The sequence below is a fragment of the Colletes latitarsis genome, chromosome 11 (assembly GCF_051014445.1).
Source record: "Colletes latitarsis isolate SP2378_abdomen chromosome 11, iyColLati1, whole genome shotgun sequence".
Lineage (NCBI taxonomy): Eukaryota > Metazoa > Arthropoda > Insecta > Hymenoptera > Colletidae > Colletes > Colletes latitarsis.
The window spans coordinates 31,065,195-31,087,867 of NC_135144.1; the positions used below are offsets into that span (position 1 = coordinate 31,065,195).

At 40.8% G+C, this 22,673-nt stretch overlaps 1 protein-coding gene across 5 annotated transcripts in view; it reads left to right on the plus strand.

Moving 5' to 3' along the window:
- LOC143348384 (uncharacterized) overlaps positions 1-22,673 on the plus strand; it is a 117,891-nt gene that overhangs the window by 82,259 nt on the left and 12,959 nt on the right. For all 5 annotated transcript variants that reach the window (XM_076778527.1, XM_076778529.1, XM_076778530.1 and 2 more), the window contains one exon: positions 10,563-10,721. In XM_076778527.1, coding sequence (XP_076634642.1) covers positions 10,563-10,721 — 159 coding nt within the window. The remainder of the gene's footprint in view (positions 1-10,562; positions 10,722-22,673) is intronic.

Here is a 22,673-nt window from a genome sequence, read left to right on the forward strand (position 1 = left end):
GATTTGTCCTTGGGGCGTGTACCGTTGCCTCCGAATATCCTCCTGGACAGGCCGGGGGATAGAAATTACGTGTCTCGGGGCCAGCAACCGAGCGGTAGTATCGTTTTAATTCGATAACCTGTTTCCTTTTTATACGTCGATTCCGCTCTCACGGAGAGCAGCCAACAGGAGGATAGTTGCTGTGTTGTTTTTTGCTCGACCTCATCATACGTACATATATGTAGCATATACCTGAAACGAAGTGACCAGGTCGAGCCCGTGGCCGTGAAAGTTCTGTTTCACTTGTTTACAGGCCATCAGGGCCGTCTTCCAGCTTCCCCGCGACGTTAAGATGGCGGTAAAGGGGGGTCCGTCGTTCGCCTCGAGGAAAGGGAGAAATTTTCGAAAGCGACGAGACGGGCCTTTTCGAACAACTTACCGCGCATCCTTTTCTCTCTGATCTTTCTCAGCCGGTTGATCTGCTCTTATTTTTCTTTTTCCTCCGTGTTACTTTACATACGATTGTAGAGCATGATTTCGATCTCCTTTTATGCAAAACTGGAAGCAGCGAATAATGTCGACTGCGTGTACTACAGAGTGTTTCTTACTTTAATACGGGGAACTCGAGGTTGCTTTGGACAGTTTTATTTTATTCTCCGAGTATCTTTATCTCTGAAACGACGACACATTCGAGCGCGCGATCGATAACAAAGAATTCTAGTATAGGTTAGGCTATAGTGGCACTTTTTTTCGGTTTGTGCTTTCCACCCAAACCATGTGCTTTATTAAATTGTAATTGTTAACAAGCTAGTAACTTGTATAATAAAATTTGGGTTGTTCGAAATACTAAGTCAGTTAAAGTTCCATCTTATTAGACATAACCTCAATTCTACAAGTCCAGAGATAAATATGTACAAGTTTATCGCGTTTAATGAACTTGTAGTGTTCGTTTAATATTTTCAATATTATTGATTTTATTGTAATAATATATTCAATATGCATTGCTGTACCGCATACTGAAATTATACAAGAAAAATTATCGGAATATATTTATGATTTAATAGTGTTGCGATAGTTAAACGCAGTTGAACGCTATGTATTTACGGGGCAATAAATGTTAAACGTTAAATTGGTTAAACAATTTTCGATTAATAACACGAGCGGAGCAGGTTTCTTTCGGCCGAGAGCGACAGATCGTATCACCTTGGACACTCGCATGGCGAATATGTATACATATACCCTTCGTGCGCCTAATGTGAACGATTCCTTTATACATCGCGTCTCGTGCGTATCTGTACAACTTAATTATTTAATTCTATAATATTTCCGTAATCTGTTGAATATTACGCATATTTTTTCCGCCGTTTGAACGTATTGCACATGCAATCTTGATACACGCGAATTTAAAGTGGTAAAATACTTCTGTAAGTATTACTTGCTGGCGAAATAGTTTATGTTTCTCGGAATGGTAATTTGCTATTTTACTTCATCGTTATACGAAGATTTATACCGGAAAGTATTTAAGCGCGTTTAAGAAATATTTTTAAAGTATGTGCGGTTAACCTCCTTAGTTCTGAATTTATTTTTTTTTTATCAACAAATATAGTCGAGGTTAGAGTTGGATGAAACTAACCGAATGAACGCGTTCACTGCCAGATCAAAACCGTATAATATTCTGCAAAAGTAAAATTTTGATTTTAGATCATTGTAAGTTACATAACCTAAAATTTGTTTCGGTATTTATTTTCGTAACCTTGTTAAAATTCACAAATTCTATCCAAATTTATTTCGGTGCAATTAATTAATTCTTATTCGTTGAAACTCGAAGTAATTCGAACGTGGAAAGTCACCGGAGTGCTTCTCGCGATCTAATTCTGATTTCTGCGGGGGAAACGAACGTAAGACGAAAACCTGAGGGGTTAACCTCGTTTCGACGGTAGGTTTTCGCCAGCCGGCAATAAAATAATTCGACGTCGAGCAAACACACTCGACTCTCCTCTCTGTCCTTTGGCCGTAACAGACGTCGCCTCTCGAGCACAGAACCCCTTTTTTCGTTCTTCTGCGTGCACGAGTCAAAGCGGATTCGTGTTCTATGTATACTCGTCTACGCGTTCTTGGCGTCGTCGTACCCCAGGGGAACACGCGCCGCGACTCTCTCCCTTTGCCCGTCGTTTCTCGAGTGTTGCTCGGTCCTCGATACCATTGTCGGTCGATCTCCTCGCCCGAGACCAGTTTCCACCGAACGAAAGAGGAACGTCATCGCGTGTTACGCGCGCAACCCGTGCAATTCACTTACGCAAAATCCATCTCGGCTGTTCGTGCAAAAAGGCAAGTCGCCTTCTAGTTTCTTTTTTTCTCCCCTCGACAGATACAGATACGTCTGGCGAATTGGGATAAACATTTACGATTTTGCACCCGTAAACCTAACCTCGTTTTTCGAACGAATCTAATCGAATTCTACTTACGACGGAATTCTCGCGAGGTTAGGTCCGAGTTAGGTTAAGTTAGTATCGTAGAAATTCCATAGTTTGGTATATTCGTACTTGTGCAACGCGTTGACAGTGACCAATGGTGTTATTTTTATAGTGCTTGTAACGATAGTAATGTTGTTAACAATTTTACAAGTATCAAGGTTATTTCATTCTAAATGATTTTGTAACACATTGTATATGGTTCAAGTTCCGATCATCAGCGATAATTAACGATACCAAAATGTGTGCATTCGTTTAGTAAATAAAAATAAAAACTGTTACTCGTGGGACTTGTTATGCTCGATACGTTCGAAGAAATTAAATTTTGCTCGTCTCGAGCGTCGGGTTACTCGAATACCAGAACGATTCTAAAACATAGTTCTCAAATAAGGTCGCTAATTAGTCGCGTATCGTGGTCCCATAAAAAGTTGCGTGCAATTTTTCGTGACGAACCGGACCCAAGCCGTGTCGCAATATTCTGAAATAGGTTGAGAGTTAACCGTCGGTCGGTAATACCAGGAGCGGTTTCACCGATCAATGACCACCGGCTAATTGGTACTTGTGAAAACATCTCGACTAGGAAATCCATCGTCGTGCACTTGCGTTAGCGCACTTTGCGAACGTCTCGCTGGAAGATTGCAGCCTGCAATCGGAGATACCAGTGGCTCTCAGAACTGTTGCAATCACTTGTCTGATTTATCTTTTTTTTTAACGATTTAATAAAATTCACCAAACTTTAAATGATAATGTCTCGAGCACGAAGGTCCATCGTGAAGAAACCTATTAGAATATTTTGATACTAGGTGTATACCACAACTTGCATCTGCTATCGTTTCAAATGCAATTTCCACGACTGCAAGGTCCCCTTGTAAGCATCTTAAATAGTAAGTAGCAGACTAACCGGAAAGATGAATATATATGTTCAAGAATAGCAAACAGTTTCCTTTAGAGAAAATATGCATATTTCGACCTCGTCGTTACGCTTGAGAAAAAAATAATGTCACAGAAAGATAATTACATAGTTCTCGTTAAGCCGTACCGACGTGTTTTCCTTTATCAATTTTCTCTGCCTTTGGTCGTTAGAAAGGAGTACAGCTCGTTCCAGTTTTTAGAATCACCCTTTACGCGTCGAATTATGAAATTCAGCGGTGTCGTGAAAAGATTTCAGGTCGAAGTGGGTCGTAGCAAGGAGGCTCTGATCATGTCGAATCGTAAGAAGGTGGATTTGGTCGAATCGGGTCATGAAGAAATTGGTTTACCGTGAGCAGGGTCGCGAAGAGATGGGTAAAACAGATGCAGCTTTTAAAAATTCACGAGCTTAAGCCAGATATTCACGATGCAAGGCACTCGAACATCCCATTTACCTCTCTGCTATCCATATTTTTGTATTTCATACCTTTACGTTATCAATTATCTTTTTGTTAGAAATTTTGTTCAAAACTGAACAATTTTTAAACCACACAAATTTCAGTTCATAGAAACAATCGATACCTATTTTACGTTCGAAATATGTTTATAGTCTTGTCTTTCACAGTTTTCTGTTGGTCGAAACCGGAGGTCGTTGCAACGGTATTTTCTAATTATTTTTTACGCGGAACTTTTCACATCGTGGCTTCGCGTCAATTTTTCTAGCCGCGGCGGGTCTTATAGAACCGAGTCACGACTCGGTGAATATTTCATAAGTGGTCCGCAGAATGGGTGTACGCGAGAAGCTGGAACGTAAGAAGGAATCGTAAGTTTTAACATCTAGGTCAGTTGTCAATTGTCTGGTTAGCCGACGCACAAGAATGCAGAACGCGTGCAACCCGATTAATAACAGCCACGATACACACACATCATTAATTATGCATATATCCAGCCAGATAGCACGCAAAATCTTTAACCAACTATTTTAACAACGTTCCTTCGACTATGCTTACCACGCTATAGCAAAGGCATGTATAAATGCAAGACGCACGCGTTTTTATTCTATTCTTTCGAACACGCTATTGGTTCTTACAGCGATTTCAAAATGTCTCCATACGCTACGTTCGGTAGTTTTTTCATCTTGAAGTGTTTGAAAAATAATATAATTAATTAATTACTCACATATACAGGGTGTTCACCCTGGGGGAAAAATACCTTGAAAACGAAGCTTTTCAAAATGAATTTCCACGACTGTACAAGTCGTACTCTAAATGTTTTCGGACTGCTGGTTTTTGTGTTTAGATAAGACCAGTCTGTATCAAATCTATCTAATCTTTCCGCAACCCGTCTCGATAAGATTCAATCTCGCTACGACCTCACTCAACTATTGGGTTTAATTTCCTCGCGACACGATTCGATCGGAACGAGTCTTCTCACGATCTAAATCGACTTTGTACAGACACTTAACGATTCGACTCGACTCGGCCTAATTTTCTTCCAATCAAGCTCGATCGAATCTCCTCCCGACTCAACCTGATCGTTTTTAATCTTTTCGATATACTCGAGTCGACCAGATTCTAATCGTGTCATAAACGAATCTTTTCACGACCCAAGTGGGTAACACCGATCCACATTCTTCGGCGGCCAGACCGAACCTTGCTCGACGCAATTCTTTCGCGACTAGATCCAGCATAACTGTACGTCTATACCGAGTATGTCACGTAATTGGGACACGTTGGTCCCACCTGTTTCGTTATTTGTAGAACACGCTGGTGTAGAAACAAGTCGAACGATCTCCCTCGATTTGATTCATGGATGCAACATCCACAAAGTTCAATTGCATTTTCGGTTTAATTAAAAACATTTGGTAGCATACACCGTACTCTCCAAGGAAAATTTTTTTAATTTAGAATTGGCCGTAATCTAGGTTTCTAGGCGAAAGTTATCAATAATTAAAAATAATACATAGTATTTACGGGATTTATGGGATGGCCTAATACCACTAAACTCGGTTTTACCAAGATTTTTGATCGTAAGACTAACATATTATTTTGGTAAGCCTTATCCGTAACTAGGCTTTGACCTATCGTTTCGTTAAAAATAGCGCAATTACGCTTTGCAAGAGTATTCATGCGCTCATAAAGGAGTAAGGTCGTGAGAAGATAGACGTTGTCGTATCATTTAACTTTCATCTTTACCATTTTTGTCTGACTTGGATGAAACAGGAGGCACGGCCCGTTCCAATTACGTCATTCATTCTGTATAATATACCGAGGCATTAATAGTTGGATAAATCAGGTTTTAAGGTTCCGACTCCGTGTTTACGTTCGAGAAACAATCCAACGGAGAAACCCTTTTCAACCGAGGGACAATAATTCACGGTGCCTTATTGGTGGGCATTCGCACTCTTTGGTTATAAAAACGTACAAATAAGTAACTACAAACCTATTATTCTAATTATGGCTGAAAATAAAAAATTTCATCATTTTGCCAGGAATGTCGTGGTTGTCTCGTAGAGTAATCTGTAGGGTCGCCAGCAGAGGGATCGCTTTCTCGCAAACACTCGACTGACTCTTCCGTTCCTGTATACAGTGCTGGACAAAAGTATTGGCATGTTTGTATGGTACAAATGCTCATAACTACTAAAGAAATTGTTTTGAAAAAAAACTTTTTGACATACTCGTTATCTGTTTTAGTTTATTACGTAACATTTCTAAAGGAGCAAAACGAGAATCTGAATTCCAAGATTGGTCAGCGACCAAGTAGAAGTTTCGAAAAACGTCCGGGGTTGGTGGTTTTATCGATCCTTTCCCTCGCGTGGAGAGCTCCTTGGCGCAGGATGTCTCGAGCGGTTCTGGGTTCCGTTTTATCCGTTCGCCCACGCACCGTGCACATCGTTCCGGAACAAAAGTAATGGCCGCCGCGGTCCTCAAAGGACGAAAAGGTTTCCACTCGGGAAAGATCGTTTTTCTATGCGATAGCTGGGAGAGGAGCAGCTGTGACTGCCGTCCTAAGCCTAGTCTTTGTACCTGCGTGAGCCGGCAGGTGTTGAGACGAAACGCATCTGCCAACCTTGCACGTGTCCCGAAGGGATTTCTGGCCGCGTTTGTGTTCGTGGGTCCGAGCAGGTATCCGACGCGAATCGTATCTCGCTTCTCTCGAGCGAGCCGTCTGTATTCTTGCGTCCGTGTGCTGACGAAACGCTGGAGGAACAACCGGTGTGTTCTCGATCGGCGACGTACACGGTGTGTCAAAAATATTCCACGATTTAAGCATGTTTCATTTTTGCAAGTTGTGAAATCATCCAATTTTCTTAAACTGTAAGACAGTAGTATCGATTGCACGTACGGATTTTTAAAAAATTATTCTTTATTATAAAATTGTGAAACTTTGGAGGAAAAATCCCAAAAAATTGTGACGGAATCAATGTTTCTTTCAACATGGCATCGAAAGTAATTATTCGATCGAAAATTCCGTAGATGCAACTCAAGAGAATAGTATTAGGAACTATCGTACAACATTTTAAGTAGGTCCAAACGTTCGAATACTTCCGTTAACCACCGCATTCTTCGATAAAGTAAATGAATAGCTAAAATCAGTGTGACTTGGAAAAACAATCTGGATTTTAAGTGAAAATAGACCGTTTCTCGACTCGCCAAACAAGTCCGCGTAAGAAGCCCTGGAAGCTTTCAGGACGCACCTTGTATACAAACGAGGTGAATCCGTTCACCTGCTGATTGTTGCGGTGTGCTCGTATGGCCAGGTGTCTCGAGAAAAATGGAAAAACGCGAGGTCTAGCGAAGGATTAAGGTTCGACCCTTGGCAGAGAGGTAATGATAGGGTTCCAGCAGCAGTGCGGTTTCAGTATCCTTTTATTCCTTTCTCTTCCGTTCGGTCTTCATTCTGTATTCCCAGTTTCTTTCGTCCGTTCCAAGTCCGAACACGCATCTGCTCGAAAGATTCTTTCAATCTCCGGATTGAATACCTTTATGGTCTACTTCCAGGCACCGTAAACTGTTCGGTTTCGCGAGCCAGAGAAATTATTGCTTTCAATCGGACGCATAAATTGAATGGAAAAGCGTGGTACGAGAAAGTTGTCTTTTTTTTCTCTCTCTTTTTTTCGTTCGTGAAAAGTGTTATAAAAAGTTTCTCCTTCGGATCGGTCCGACCGTGGACGAACCAAACTACTTGAAATTCTCACTTCTTACATAAAGGAATGGCGGTACTTCGAGTTTCGAATTTTTATTCTTTCAAATCTCCAGTTTCAGCGATAAAGGAACGCAAGGGAACCTTTCGATGACTAACTCGTTATTTTTTCCATAATTAAGGCAGCGTCTAAAGAGTCTGAAAGCAAGATAGGTGGGTTTTTAATTAACGAATAATCACGATCACGGGTTCGTCCGAAGACAATGGCTCGTGAAAGCGATCTTGGAGTATTGTCGTAGTAAATTGCTGATCGTTAAGGTGGGCTTGATGACTTTCTTCGGGTGCAGTCATCGGTAGAATATCTGATTCATCGTCGTCGAACTATAGTTTGCGTTACGAACAGACCCGAGTAAATCTCGTTTCAAATAAAAATAAAAAACAACCGTTTGAAATAATTTATTTTCGAACGTTGCCCGTAAATAAAAATAACCAGTTTTTTTTTTTTTTATTTCAAATTGGCTGAAAGAAACGATCCCAAAAGTCTGTAAAAAAAAGTTGTAAACCGGACTCAAAATCGAAATACAATTTTCACCAAAAACGACGATTATTTAAAATAATTATTAAATAAAATATTATTTCCGAGGTGTACCGGTAGCCCCGTCGACCGCAAAGGATTAATAAACGAGTACAACGAACTCTTATCGTTTCACTATATTGGTGACTGTAATTTCATATAGCGTTAAGGTGAAATCGATCACTAAGGAGATCTCGGTAATTAAGGAAGTCGAAAGGTTCGTATAGCGTACCGCCCGACGAGCTTCTTTCCATGCCGTTTCGCTAAACGAACTTAGGCGCGTCTGGAAGTAACGGGGCACCGCCATTGGTTTCGATGTATCCGTGGGTTCATTATCAATGTCGAAATGTGTACGGTAACCTTGTGTCATTAGATCACACGGGTCAACGTACCTTTCCAGAGGATGCGTTTACCGTGGAAAGTGTTTCGACGCCATTGTTCGCGTTTCTTTGACAACTGTGCGACGGAAATGGAACAACACGCACGCGTCAACGTGCGCTTCGCTAACGTTTCCGTTTACAAGATATTCCCAATAATACTGGTTTTACGCGATATTTATCGGTCGAACCGGTGCAACATAATTTTTTCAGCACATTTACACTTCCCGTTTCCTAAAACTTTCTCAAAATATCACGAAACGTTGGTAAACATTACAGCGAGTCTCAGCCAGTATCGTACATCATCTATGAAAATATATTTCATTCAAAAAAACAAGTTTAAGGATGATTTTAGAGAGCAAAATAAGACGAAAATGAAGAATACCAATTTGTCGATCGAGGCTTCGTTAAAAAGTTATTAACGTTTACAGTTACGCCTGTAGATAGGCAACCTTGCATACAGCTGCGTGCGCCCGGCTCTGCGAAGTACTAATTTTTAATTTAATTTAAATATAAAACAATATTAATGTGTGCGATTTTATTTTGTTTTCCAAATCATTCCTAAACTTTTTTTTGACTGTGACTCGCTGTAGTAACACCAAGAAGAACAAAAGAAAGGTGCCCTTGAAACAAAAGGCGATTATAAAAACTATTAAAAGTAAATTAAATCAATTGTTCGCAAGATTTTGTTTCAGTTTTTGTATTACCTCGATCGTAAAACAAAATTTGTTTCGGATAATAGTCGTTTGAAAATTTGAATTGTACTTTTAAACAAATTAATCTTGTGCAAACGAGTCTGAGAGTCGTTCCACTGTCCTGTAATTAAAAGACGTCGACGCGCGGAACGAATAAAATAAAATAAATATTAAGCTCCCGTCGGTCCCCCGTTGCAATCGTAAAAACAGTAATGGCGTACATTCTCGATTTACTTTCGTTTCTAATACCGTGGTTGATGGATGCGCGACTGTTACGACTGTTCGTACCAAGTTTCTTCGGTGTCTAATTTTCTAAAATCTGAAAAACCGTCCTCGATACCTATCAGCTTACCGTGCACATATTTTACACGTCGAAAAATGATAGGCTTCTCGCTCCTTTTTCAGTCGTAACTGACATGCGGCTGCGAGGTTTCGTTACAGCTCGTTTCCAATACAAGAGAATTTATGTCGACGGTTTGCGTTATGACGTGAAAGCGTGCATCTCTCGTTTGCTACGACTCGCCGCTGTTCCTATTTCAATTGTGCCGCGGACCCAACTGTCATGGCGCGTGAAGAAAAATAATGCCTTCGAGCGACCACGGTCTCGTCCACACTTTCACGTAAATCATTATTTTATTGAAATCGAAAATGCATCATACGTTTTACGTAAATAATGTACGTCGTTAAGAACACACTTAGATCCGTTCCTTTTACGAGCCATTGTGTATAGGTTCGAGAAAAGCTAATTAGCTTCTTATTGCCCACGCCTGCTCTTGACACAAACCCATATCAGACTTGGCGCGTTCTACTTCACTTTCTTCAGCCGTCGATCGGCGTCTGATCTTGAAAGATAGAATTTTGTAATATCAACATCGTCCAACGGGCATATTGTTGATTTAAAAAGGATGTTTGCTGCTCTTTCTGTTGACGTCTCTATTTTCGTCCAAAATATGATACGCGTATCGTTTGTGGACGTTGGTGGAAATACTTAATTACAAAAAGTTTTTAAATAATACGATAGGTAATCAAAGATTAGAAAGATCACGTCGCAGAAGATAGACGAAATAATAAAATTCACAAATTCCAATCCAAATTTATTTCCTTCGACGTCTTAACTTGAGAATTAATTTTTCTAGTATCATAGTGGTAAATATATGGGTGACGTGGCAATCAAAGTTTTAAACAGTTAGTTATCGGTGAAATTGTACGCGTCCATCGAATCTGAGGTTGCCACAAACCTGTCTTACCGACCGAACATCATCTTTTTCTTTCTTTTTCTAAAACGAGACTGTCATTAATTTCCTCTTAGCCTCGTATTTCATTCGTGATTTAACGACGTCAGGTCGTATTCTCATTATCATTGAAAAAGTACGCCTCCGGTATTGCCCTAACGTGCGCCGATATTTCATTTCAGAGTCCTGGAACGTTGCACAAAGATGTCGGTGGTGCTGGTACCAAGGTCAGTGGAAAGACGGTCGGCGGTGTCGGGACTGCAACCCTCACCACACTCTCCTCCATTTATAATACATCCAACACCAGCCGGAACAAAAACAACATCCCTGTATCTCAAGAGGTAAGTCGAGATACCGTGCTCGAGTAGAGTAGACGACAGCTCGGGACACTCGAGAGAGATCGTTCCGCGACAATTAACTATCGCAGGTGTACAGATTGTCCCGATCGATTCGACTCCCGGCTCTTTTAAACGTTAATAATTTCTGATTATTCGAGATTTTTCGGACAGAGTTTTTATTTGTTCCAGGCGAAAAATAATTTCATTCTATAAATCAGATTTTAATATTTATTCAAGCAACGTTTTCGAATAGACTACTCTTTATGTAAGTGAACGTTACAAAATACCGAACAAGACTGACATTGAGTGAAAAAGTATAATAAAACTCATAAATCTTGGCGCGCGAGACTGGAGATTCTTAAATGTATGCTATTCGACTTCGTACCTTTATATTTTCATTTATGTAAGCATAATTGCTGAGTACTGTTGGGCGTTTACGACACGCGCGCGGATTTGCAGGTCCAAGCTATAAAAATGAAATCTCCAGGTGAATTCATTGAGAACTTTCGATTATTAATATTTCTCAAAGCGTGCTATACATATAAATGAGTGTATATGTTTTGTATTGGTCGAGTACGCTCCTTGAGAAATAGAGTTTTTACGCTGGTCGATTCGAATTCGAACGAAGAAAAATTCAGTAGTACAAGGCGAGATACGTTCGAGACAAATTGCTGTCGATCGATTACGTTGCCGTGTAGAAAATTGAGCAACTTGCCTCGAATACCGCTGCCTGCCGTTCAATCTGGAACGGATTAAAAAGTTCGGCAACTTTCGAACGGTGCTAAATTATTAATAACGTCAATTTCAACGTTAAGTCTACCGTGTGTCGCCATTTTTCTCGCTGACTCGCGTTATAATTGAGAAATTTTTGTGAGATTGGTTCGATCTATTACTCTTTCTAGAAAAAGAAAAGAATTCGTCGAATATTAAATATAAAGTTCGACAAGTCATTTTGATTTGATGAATTTAATCTACCGAGCACCCTGCATATTCTTACGATGAGAATAAAGTTAATTTTCCATTATTCGTTGTTCGAGATATGTTACTTAACGGTTCACGGAAGAATCACGAACGTCTAAGAATCGATTACGTTGCGTCGATAGTCGGAAAATGATAGATTTTCTATAAAATCGATTCAGTATCAAATGTCTGTATTCTTTCTCTATTGTTCGCGAATCCCTAGAAGCATCGTGAGTCAGCTTCTTCCGTCGGGATACGCTTCGTCTGATTCGATCGATTAATCCCTAGGCGTCGGTAACGATTATTTCTCTCACTTATCGCGACCTCGTGGGTCGAGCTACGGTTTCCAGTTTCTCCACGATACGAATTGTGCCACGTCACTGCCATTTGTCTCCTTAATGTTCTTTTTTTTTTTCTTTTTTTTTTTTCATGCCGTTATTACGAGTCAAAGATGATCGAATTTCGTTGCGTTGCTCGCGTTGCGCAACCAAGGCGACGCTCGCCGCCTTTTGCACCGGTAAAAAAAACTGCAAAGGCATGCAACACGGTGCGCTGTTGCTCTCGATGCATGCGTATTTCTAGTTAGACCTACCGATAAATGTCGAAACATTATAAACGATTCGACATATCGATAAATATAATTTAATTTAATTCTTGCCAGTAACCAAAACGTACTATATTTTGAGCAGTATACTTTGACTAGAGGAAAGTATGGTTGTCGAGGTATTTGCGTAAATAAACATCTAACATTTTCTTTTTGACGCTTTGAGTAATTTCTCTGCGACGAAAAAAGAAACGAAACGCTTCTGTTAAGAAAAAGCATGATCGATCGCGGCTACGAAACCGATCAAACGAGTCGCCGTGGAATGTTTAGCATGCGTTTCGAAACGTTCGAGGAAGGAACGCGTTCCCGATTACAAGGGACGTATGTATTATACAATTGCAAGAGGATCGTTCCCAAGTGTCAACCGATGATTGTTTCAAATTTCACGGGTGTCGGTTTCAACCGAGATCCGTTTAATCGGTTTTATCGCGCCAATTACGTTTTACGGTACACGTAACACCGGATAAATTATATACCGACGCCTCGGATAACACGAATGCGATAACGGAACGTAAATAATACGGATTACAGCAATGCATCTTCAACATAATGACCATTCGCAAATCGCGGTCAGAAACATTATAACTGCGATAATATACCTATCTACTAATAATAGAACTTTTCACCTCTGGTACCATTCCACCAATATAATTGCTCTTTTTGTACGATTTTGTTTAACTTTATTCGTAAACACCAAATTAATATTAAAATTTCTTCGATGCGAGTATCGTAGAATAATCGACATCCTAAATTGTAAAATCCCATTGCTGAAGCGAATCCCTCACGGGTACGGGACACCCTGTATATCGATATTGCTTTAAAGAAGTATTAATGCTACAGGGGAACCGATTAGTCGATGTCTTCATGAAACGGTGATTTATCAAGGCTGTTAAGCCAACGGTGAATGTAATCAAAAATTGTAATTGACTAGATTCGACGATTTTATGAAATTTCCAATCATCTCTGGCGAAAGTTTCTTTTGTGACTCTCGTTCGGAACACGCATTCTGCACTTTCTAAGGCCTGTAACTTTTATTCGTACGCTTTAACCGATTTAACATCGTTAAGAAACGTCGCTAGTCTCTTTCTCGGAATATAAAAAACGTTCTTGATCCTACTTTCTTGGCCGATAATTCGAGGAATTCGTTCTGAAACTATTCTTTCGGACATCGGTTCGTTTGCCGAATGATTTTATCCGCGTTGGAGCTTTCTTCCGATGCGATATGCCCGGGGTCTTGGATGAAGCTAACTGTAATACTGACGTAACATCGCGTCGGCCTTCAAACAGGGACGACTGACACCCGGAAATCTTCAGCAGATTTAACGCTTTGGAAGTTTCTCACAAGGGGACCTTACAGTCGTGGAAATTGCTTTTCTAACGATAGCAGGTACAAGTTGTAGTATACTATGGTATTAAAAATTATCTGTATAAATAAGATATATTTTTGCATTTCAAAATGTTAGTTTCAAGTGTAGCGGAAAGCCTGATACTTTGATGATTCGGCTAATAGCTGAATCTATTGTCTTCCTATGTCGGTGTGCCGTGTCGATAGAAAGGCATAACTTTTCCAACAGGCGTGCTTTCTCTTGTACGTTTTCGTGCACATGCGCACCGTCGAGTTACCGTTATCTCCATACGCACTTTGACTTTATGCGCCCGTGCATATGTGGGTCTCCCGGGTGCACTTATACCTATGCTAATGGAGATATCAATTTGTCCGTTCGATTATAAGGCCGCGTGCACGAGCGAAAGCCCCGCGACGTAACGTCGCGTCGTCTATGCGCCTTCGTTCGGCCCCCGGCCGGTGAGCTCGTCCATTTTGCGGTTACTTAACGTTTAACTATCCACTTGTTACCTGACGGATGATTAAAAACACCTTTACACCCGCCACATTTACCATTAATTTCCCCCCAGCACGCCTACGAGGAAAATGGAACGCATAAAAAAATTTCTACGAAAAGCCTTTATCTATTTACCGTACACGCTTTACATATTTCTGTATTTCGTGTATTGTGTATATTTTACACGCTCCATTAATACGTATACATATCGAATACTATGGATGTATCGACATCTTTTAAGGTATTGAAAATAAAAAATTAAATTTTAATCGATAATTATAAGAAACGCATAAAAACGAAACTGTTTTTAACATAAAATACGAAATTATGCGACTTTTGTTATTCGAAAGAAAAGGAAAGATAAATGATTATTTTTAAACACGCTAATACTGGCATTTTATAATTAAATTTTGATTTTGAGTATTCCGTAGAAATGTTTACACCGTTTACGTTATGTATAGTCTAACGGGAATCCTTGACGTCAGTTATCAGGTAGAAACAAAGAAATCCTGTGGATAGCAGACGCAAATCTGCAAAACACAATTACTCGGTATTCGTTACGCAACCGTGTGTAGGAAATCTTGTTGAATCGAGCTTTATAGCCCGGTAAGAACACGGTGATCCTTTTAGCGTGGATATTTGTCGCGACTTAACCCGAGAACTTTCCGAAGTGTCGGGGTTGAAGTTTCGAGAACTCGATGATTTTTATGCAATTTGTAACTGTAAATCCGCTGGACGTTGTTTTCTACGAACGATAGTTGTTGCTAGGCGGTAAAGTACACGTACAATATAGAACTGGGTTGACTCGTTTCTGTTTTAAAATACGGCAGTAAGTTATCGAAACGGTATCTCGCGTAAAGCGATAGAAGCGGTATTGATAATTACCTCGAGACGACTTGAAATCGCGATTCTGTTTGCGCAAGGACTGCTTCGTTTCAGGAAGGAAGAAAACTGTAATCGGTAGAGAATTCCACCTAAGATACGACGCACGAAGACGGAAATTATAGTATATAGGGATGTGTGTCACGTGTGCGATTCACTTAGGCGGAAATTGGTTTCGAAAGGTCTTCGAAAGTTGATTTGTTGCTAACCTATCATTGAATTCGTTCTAATGTGCACGTTATGTTGTTTCAATTTACTGTTCTTTTTTTTCGACTTGTACCATCTGTTTAACATTTAAGTGGATATAAACTTTCATATTTATGTACTCCGAGGATCGATGGATCTTCGAAGTTTTCCATTGTATTACCGTTTGCATTGATAAACGATACTTTAATACTTTATTAGAGACTTTTACTCGATAACCAGACTATGAAAATGGATAGATTAAAAGCAGACCTTCGAAAGAAATGGGCATCGCTTATGTTTAAAAAAAGAATCGTTTTCCACTACGATAACGTACGACTTGACTTAAACGTTCACAATTTGTGAATCGTTGTAATTTAGTAAAAAATAGTCTTACAATCTTTATGGGGTCATTTAAACAATCGAATACTTAAAATTCAATTTTCTTAAATGTCTTTTTACGCTTCAAACTGTTCGCAACTAAAATTACACTAAATTTGAAAATCGATGACTCACCTTTCCAATAACCACCCTACAAATATACGATTTATCTCGTGAAAAGGTCCAAGTAAAAAATTTCAATTTTCGTAGTCTTCGTAATTGTGAAACTGTCTATGAAGAATTTATGATTAATAAAATTCGTAATTGTACGGCAATGGGTTAATGATACATAGGTGATAAAAGAAAATCGCTAATTGAATAAATACGTCTAGCAGAAACCGCAATCGCGAGACCTGCGTTCCTTGTTATTGCGTATGCGATGGATGCTCGGATACGTATGCAGATACAAATCACAATTACGCCTTTGTAAACGTCGCTTGACGCCGGTAAGTGGTTGTAAGCATGTGTGGCCTAACCGACAAAAGGACAATGAACCATACCCAGTAGCTTCGTACCGTCCGGTGTACGGAGATAACCAGTTTCGGTTATCAGCGAAATTGTCCCTGCTGTATCCGCGTTCGACCCAACGTTTCCAAGGTTCTCGAGCTTCGAGTGTGCGATTCAGAATCTAACAAGCATTCGTAGATGCACTCAGGAATACAGAGTCGAGATCGAAACGTTATTTTATTCGAGTAGCGCCGATAAAATTTTTGAATAAATCTTTTTGTAAAAGGAATAATATCGCAGGGAAACAGCTTCTCTTTGTAAAAGCCAAACAAATGTAAATGTACGTAATTATTTACGAAACGGGAGCAACTATACAAAATTCCTCTTTCGAACGAAACGTTCTCCGATTATTCCAAGTCCGGCGTCAACGTTGCGCCCACATTTAACATTCATTACAGAATATTTAACCGTTAGACAACCACTTCTTGCGCACGGGTAAAAGAAAGACGCAGGACCATTTGAAGGAAGCACCAGGTTTTCAGGTTTAACGAACACCGCGAGTCCTCGACTAAATAACATCGATTCTCGTTCACGTGCAGCGGGTCAAGTGGTTCAGCAGTCAGCCACTCCGCTAATTAAAGAACTGCTGCTCTCCGTAGCGGTACCGATATCATCGATACGCCCGAAACCCCTTAGAAAATTATATTTTTCGCGTCGTGTTGTTATTAAGACTTTCGTACGTAAACATCGTCGTTGAGTTTTATGGACCGCGAAGCAAAACATCTGGGAAAAATTTTAACGAGAGATTTTAGAAGCTAAAATAACACGAAAATCAAGAATACCAATTTCTTGATCGAGGCTTTCTTAAAAAGTTTTTAACGTTTAAAGTTCCGCCTGTAGAACGGCAATCTGCGATCAGCTGCGTACGCGCGGTAGCCTGCACACTTTAACTTTAAATGTTAATAACTGTTTAACGAAGCCTCCATCAACAAATTGGTATTCTTGATTTTCGTCTTATTTTGCCCTCTAGAATTTCCCATTAAAATTTTTCCCAAGGGTGGCCGAACATCCTGTTTTGCCCTTCTCTAATCTGTGAATTTTCTATATTGTAGCAGTCCCATTCCAGAAGAAGCGTTTGAATTTATAATTGATTCGCGATCCCGTATAGGGTGCTGCAGTGCCTTTTGGAACGTCGACCAAAAACTGTTTAGTCGGCGGAAAGTCGATAGTATGCGCCTATCCTTAAGACTTTTCGCACGGACCTTGAACGACAGAGCCACGTGACTGCGCCAACCCTTCTGCGCAGTAGCGTGCGACTACCTCCGAGCGATCGAAGAACACTGCTGGACCACAGCCAGTCAGTCGTGTATTAATTTCGCTCCACCTAGATCAGAAACGTGGTTGCCGGGGTCACGCGTGTCCCGTTAACGTACCGCGAGTTCACAGGGTTAATAGAACCATTCCGATGATTCGTCGATTCCCGATCGTCGAAGCAGATAAGCTGGATACTCGATCGAACGATGTTTCGTTTTCTTATGTAATAACAGGGACTTATCCGACGTTCGTATTGACTTGGTTTCCGGTGGGCTGTACGAGCCTCTCACGTGACTTCCGCCGGCTCGTTCACGCGTTTACACGGCGAACAATGTGCATTTCCATACGCACCCGGTGCATACGAAATACTTGTTTGCGCCCTGTCCGTTACGACGAGATACCTATTTAACTTTATTCGGATGGAAACATCGTACAAGTTTCGATGATACGTTCAGATTCGCGTACATCGACGCGAAATAATCGTTCTCGTCCCGCTACGAGACAGTTATTTTTCTTATTAAATTCTGTCTATATGCATTACAACGATCACGTTTCGCATCGAACCTTTTGATAAAAAATTAGGATCCAGAGAAGAATATCATCGAGCCCGGAATAAAAGTTCTGCTCGTTTGTTAATTTTATTGTCTATTTCAACTCGAAATCATCGAATTCCGTGTGCACGTGGAATCGGAAGATTCGTGGAAACGTCAAGTGCAGTTGGGTTTATACGGAATAATTGTACAAAGCTGTACAAAGGAATTTTCATCAAACTAACGAAATCAAAATTTAAATTTAATAATTAATAATTTTCCGAGCATTTGTTGCTTTAAATCCGTCGTGTAATCATTAGAAGACAAAACGAGAATACTACACGACATGGTAATCGTTGCAAAAAAAGTAGCTTTGCATTAAATCGCGATTCACGTCCTGAAACGTCTCTGTAGGTAACAGGAAGTGCAGAAGACAGTAGAAGATGCAGAATACTTTACATTTCGACGATCAGCTTCGTGGTCCTTTCTGTCCGAAATTTCGTCGCGTCGAACATTGTTATTCTACCGGCTGGATAATAGCAACATAAACACGCCTTGCATCAACATGCAGGTACGTGGTTGCAAAACAACTTATCGTTCACGAGACAGCACGATTAACGTTTTCCGGCTTCCAGAGTGAACGTCTCTTTGTATGTCAAGGCAACTCAGGCTTTTGGGGCTCTATATTTTTCACAAAAATTGAAAAGTCAGCGTTTCGATACTCTAACCTAACTAGGGAGTCGCGAACAAGTGATCGCAATTCTCGACCGGTTGCGTGTCTCTCGATAACTTATGAACGAAATGAGAAACGAGAGAATTTCTGACTGAAACTGAGCAAAGACCTCAGAGATAACTGAAATTTTTGATCGATACGTTTCGACGAATTAAGAGAAAATCTGAAACAACATCTTGACCGAAATAACCAACAATCTGAGAGGAACGGTCCTGAGAACTTTGAGACTCTCGAGTTCGATCCCTCCGACGAGACGAGGAAGGAAGATAATATTGTTTCTGTCGGTCACATCGTTCGCCGCTCTTGCATCAGGACTATATAATTCGTTAAATAATTGTACAATTCTATAATTTTGAAATCAATGTAAATACAGTCACGAGTGTGAGAAAAGATGTTGGTCTAGTTAATTAAAAAAAAAAGAAAGAAAAAACTATTTATACAATGAATTTACATCTCGGTAAAGACTCGTACAAAGTACGTAGACATTGCTAGCATTTTTTTGATCGCGATATCGTTCCTTGGACATTTTTCTATTTCCGAGTCTTAGAGACACGCCCAAACGAAGGCAAGAAAATAAAGCTGTAGCGGCCCATCTGCCTTCCGTTTACACTTTCTGTGGACGCGCGATCCCCATTGTCTTCGCCGCGAGCATTTTTGGACGAGTTCCAAATTCTTCCCGCCTGTTTAATCGCGAGTACAAGCAACGTTCCTCCAACGTCGAGAATTGCGTTCGCGTCTGACCGCGAGGATCTCCAGACACGCTGAGAAGAGAGAAAGTCCCGAGATTCGGCGCATTCGATGCGCTTCTTGCGTTCCAGCGTTCGTTCGCCAGTTATACGTATACATATCTCAACACGATGCGACACACGGAACCCCGTTGTAACACGTGTGCACGGTTCGCGCGTCTGGAACAAACCTACTCGTGACTTTTCCACCGCGACGTCCTATTCGATTGCTTCCAACAGCTTATTTTTACAAATTTATGTCGTTTATTGTTCCCCTCGTGGAATCCTTGAATAACAAACACTTGGAGATTCGAGTTCACGTTTCTCCGTTTGACTGACTGATATAATTCGTCTAAGCCAGTTACCAAATCGACGATCAACCGAGAATATTTAATCCTGAAACGGCAGACGTTTTTCTTAGAAACAGAGAATGTAATTCTACACTTTGGTGACTTTTTTGTTCGTACTGCCACATTCACTCCGCCTGTAAGTGTGTCGAAGACGCGTTGTGCTGCAAGGAATCGTCGAGCGCCTTCTGTTTACATCGAGGAGGTGACCGACAGGCGAGCTGTATATGTAGCGGGTGGACTAAAACATTTAATTTAAACAATTTCAATGATATTATAGCCCAGACTGAATTCATATATGCTCGGTGTCGCTATAAAATATAAAACTAATTAGTTCATTTAATCAATATTTCGACAATTAGTTTTAGCGATCAAGTTAGGTCTAGCTGTTTTTTATTTTGTCGCCGAGAAGAGAGCAGCTTGCAGCCTGGAACGAGTGCGACACTAAGTATACATATGCGAGTTAGGTCTGGGCTGGTATATTATTGAAATTGGTTAAATTAAATCCCTTTGTCCACCCGTTACATAGATATACAGCTCGCCTGCCGGTCACCTCCTCGATGTAAACAGAAGACGCTCGATAATCCCTTGCAGATGCAACGCGCCTTCGTCACATATATGTATAGGTGGAGTGAATATGTAGTATCAACTATTTCTGCAAATATTTCGAAAATTAAGGCCGAACGGGAATTATTGTTGAAACAAAAGCTGTTCAGAATCTACTCCTCTATGTCTACTCAAAAGTAGTTTCTTAAGATTTCAAGTCTTACGTAAAAAAAACAACATTTAGAACAAAGTCACTAAACTGCAGAATTACCAAGAATAATACTGCGGAAGTTCCGTAACGACGTCGTCGCTGTTTTATTTGGATAAAAATTTTACCCGTGATTTTTCATTCCGCCAGTGGAATCAACGTTTCGACCCGAGTGTATTTTACGCTTCGCGAGAAAAAAAAATACCCGAAGAATCTTTAACGAGATCCGCAGCAGTGGGCGAAGCAATTAAAAGATCCATTCCCACGATAAGGTTGATCAATCGACGATCGATGGATGGTTGGAACCGTGTTTCGATCGCTGACTCAGGGGCGTACCGTGAAAACTGGGAGTAATTTTCGTGCACCGCGAAACGAGCGAGAGGCTCTTTGACATATCGGAGGTGACGAAATAATTGCTCTCTCCGGTCATTTGTGCGTCCTCGGCGGATCGTAGGAACGAGCGGGAAACTCGGGAATTCGAATTCCCGTCGACGAAACGGAAATTGTGCCGCCGCGGCCTACGAACGCGGACGATAAAGGCATTCGAGATGCGGCAGCACGATTGAATTTCAATACGCAGAAGCTGTATGTTGGGCAATGAAAGGCTTCCATGGGCTTGACGTTCGATTGTCTTTTCAGTTTCCATTGTCTTCGGTCGGGCTCTACGGTTTCTACAAGTATCGCGACGTGGGAGAGGGTTTTCGTTAGAACCGATGCGCGGGAACCGTGTAACGGAATCTTAATGCGTCGACTGGTCATGCACGTTTTCATAAAATCGACGCTTTTAGACGCGAAAGTATTACAATTTGAATGAAAACTACGGGTAACAATGGACTTTTGTTGGGACGACCGGCGGCGGTTACTTGCTCGTAACGGCGAAAGTGTAACACTTGGCCGCGCATGAAATACAATATTTCGAATTTACCGTCGTCCTTTGTGCATGGAAATAATAAATTAATAATGAATTTCTAAAAATATATATTTTGAAATCTTCGGTCGAACGTGAACGTTGGTTAAAATGTTCGATTCCGATCGTTGGAATATTGCTCTGACCTACTGTATCGATGCACTGTTTTAACCGAGGAAGTCGACGCCGAAAAAAATGTCCCCGATATTTATTGACGCCCCTGTATATGGCGCGCGCTGATTGCCGTCGTCGAGCAGGTTCTCGATCGATCAAGGAGGATGCTCGTACACGTCGGTATGCGCTGTGGTAACAGATAGAAAAAGACGCACTCTGTCGTCTAGTCTTGCCATGTATGAGCATAAAGGTTTCGTTGCCTTATTAAGGTCCGCGCGATCCCCGGTTGTTTGATACCGGGACGAAGAAAGACGGAAAACCGGAACTCCGAAACCAGTTTATTATTCGAAACGTAGGTTAGTCCTGCCACGCTGCCCGAACGGAGAAAGAAGCTGGCCGAGCTGCGTATTTTCTACCAGGTTTCGTTCGAGACACCCGGTGCTTCGTGGGAAAATAATAGGAATCTCTTTTGTCGACCAGGAGTACCCTCGACATTGTTGTTTCCCTAGAAATCGTAGCTCTCATCCATAAATGTAACGGTCGGTTTTGATCGATCCCGAGCCGAGCGACCGTTTTAAATAACGAAATATCACAGACGACTTATATACCAGTAGACCTTTCATCCAATATATTTTATCGGACCATTTTTATGGGGTCTCCAGATCCCATTACCAATGGGGAATTTTTTTCTCGAAACTTAGTAGGATTTCGGGGGTACGTGTATTCACCAAAAATTATTGTAATTGAGTCCCGCAACTGAAAATAATTTTTCCAGAATGATTTGAAATATTTTAATATCGCCGACAAAATTTAGGCACCTTCCCTCTGTCGATTTTTTTTAAAAGTTCGTTTTTGCTCTTGGTAAATTTGTTCGACGACCTACGGAAATATTGTCTAAATAAACTTTATAGTTTTCGTTTATAGTGAAAATTTTCAATGAGAATTCTTTTCATAACCAATATAGCTACTGTTTGTAAATAACTGTCGAGGCGAAGTGCCCGCCGCGCCGTCGGCTTGCACCAAGCATATTATAAAGGACGATCGTCGTTTGACGCACGCCAGGTTCTGTTTTTGCATCGTTGCTGTTAAATATTTAACGCGCGTCACTATTTTCGTCTCGAATCCTTCGGGCGCGCCTATTCACGGGCACTGTGCTTCGTTCTCGTCTCGGACGCAGGAAAACCGTTCTGTTGCGTCGTTCGAGCGTTGAGCAATCCGCATAATTTGTCGGAA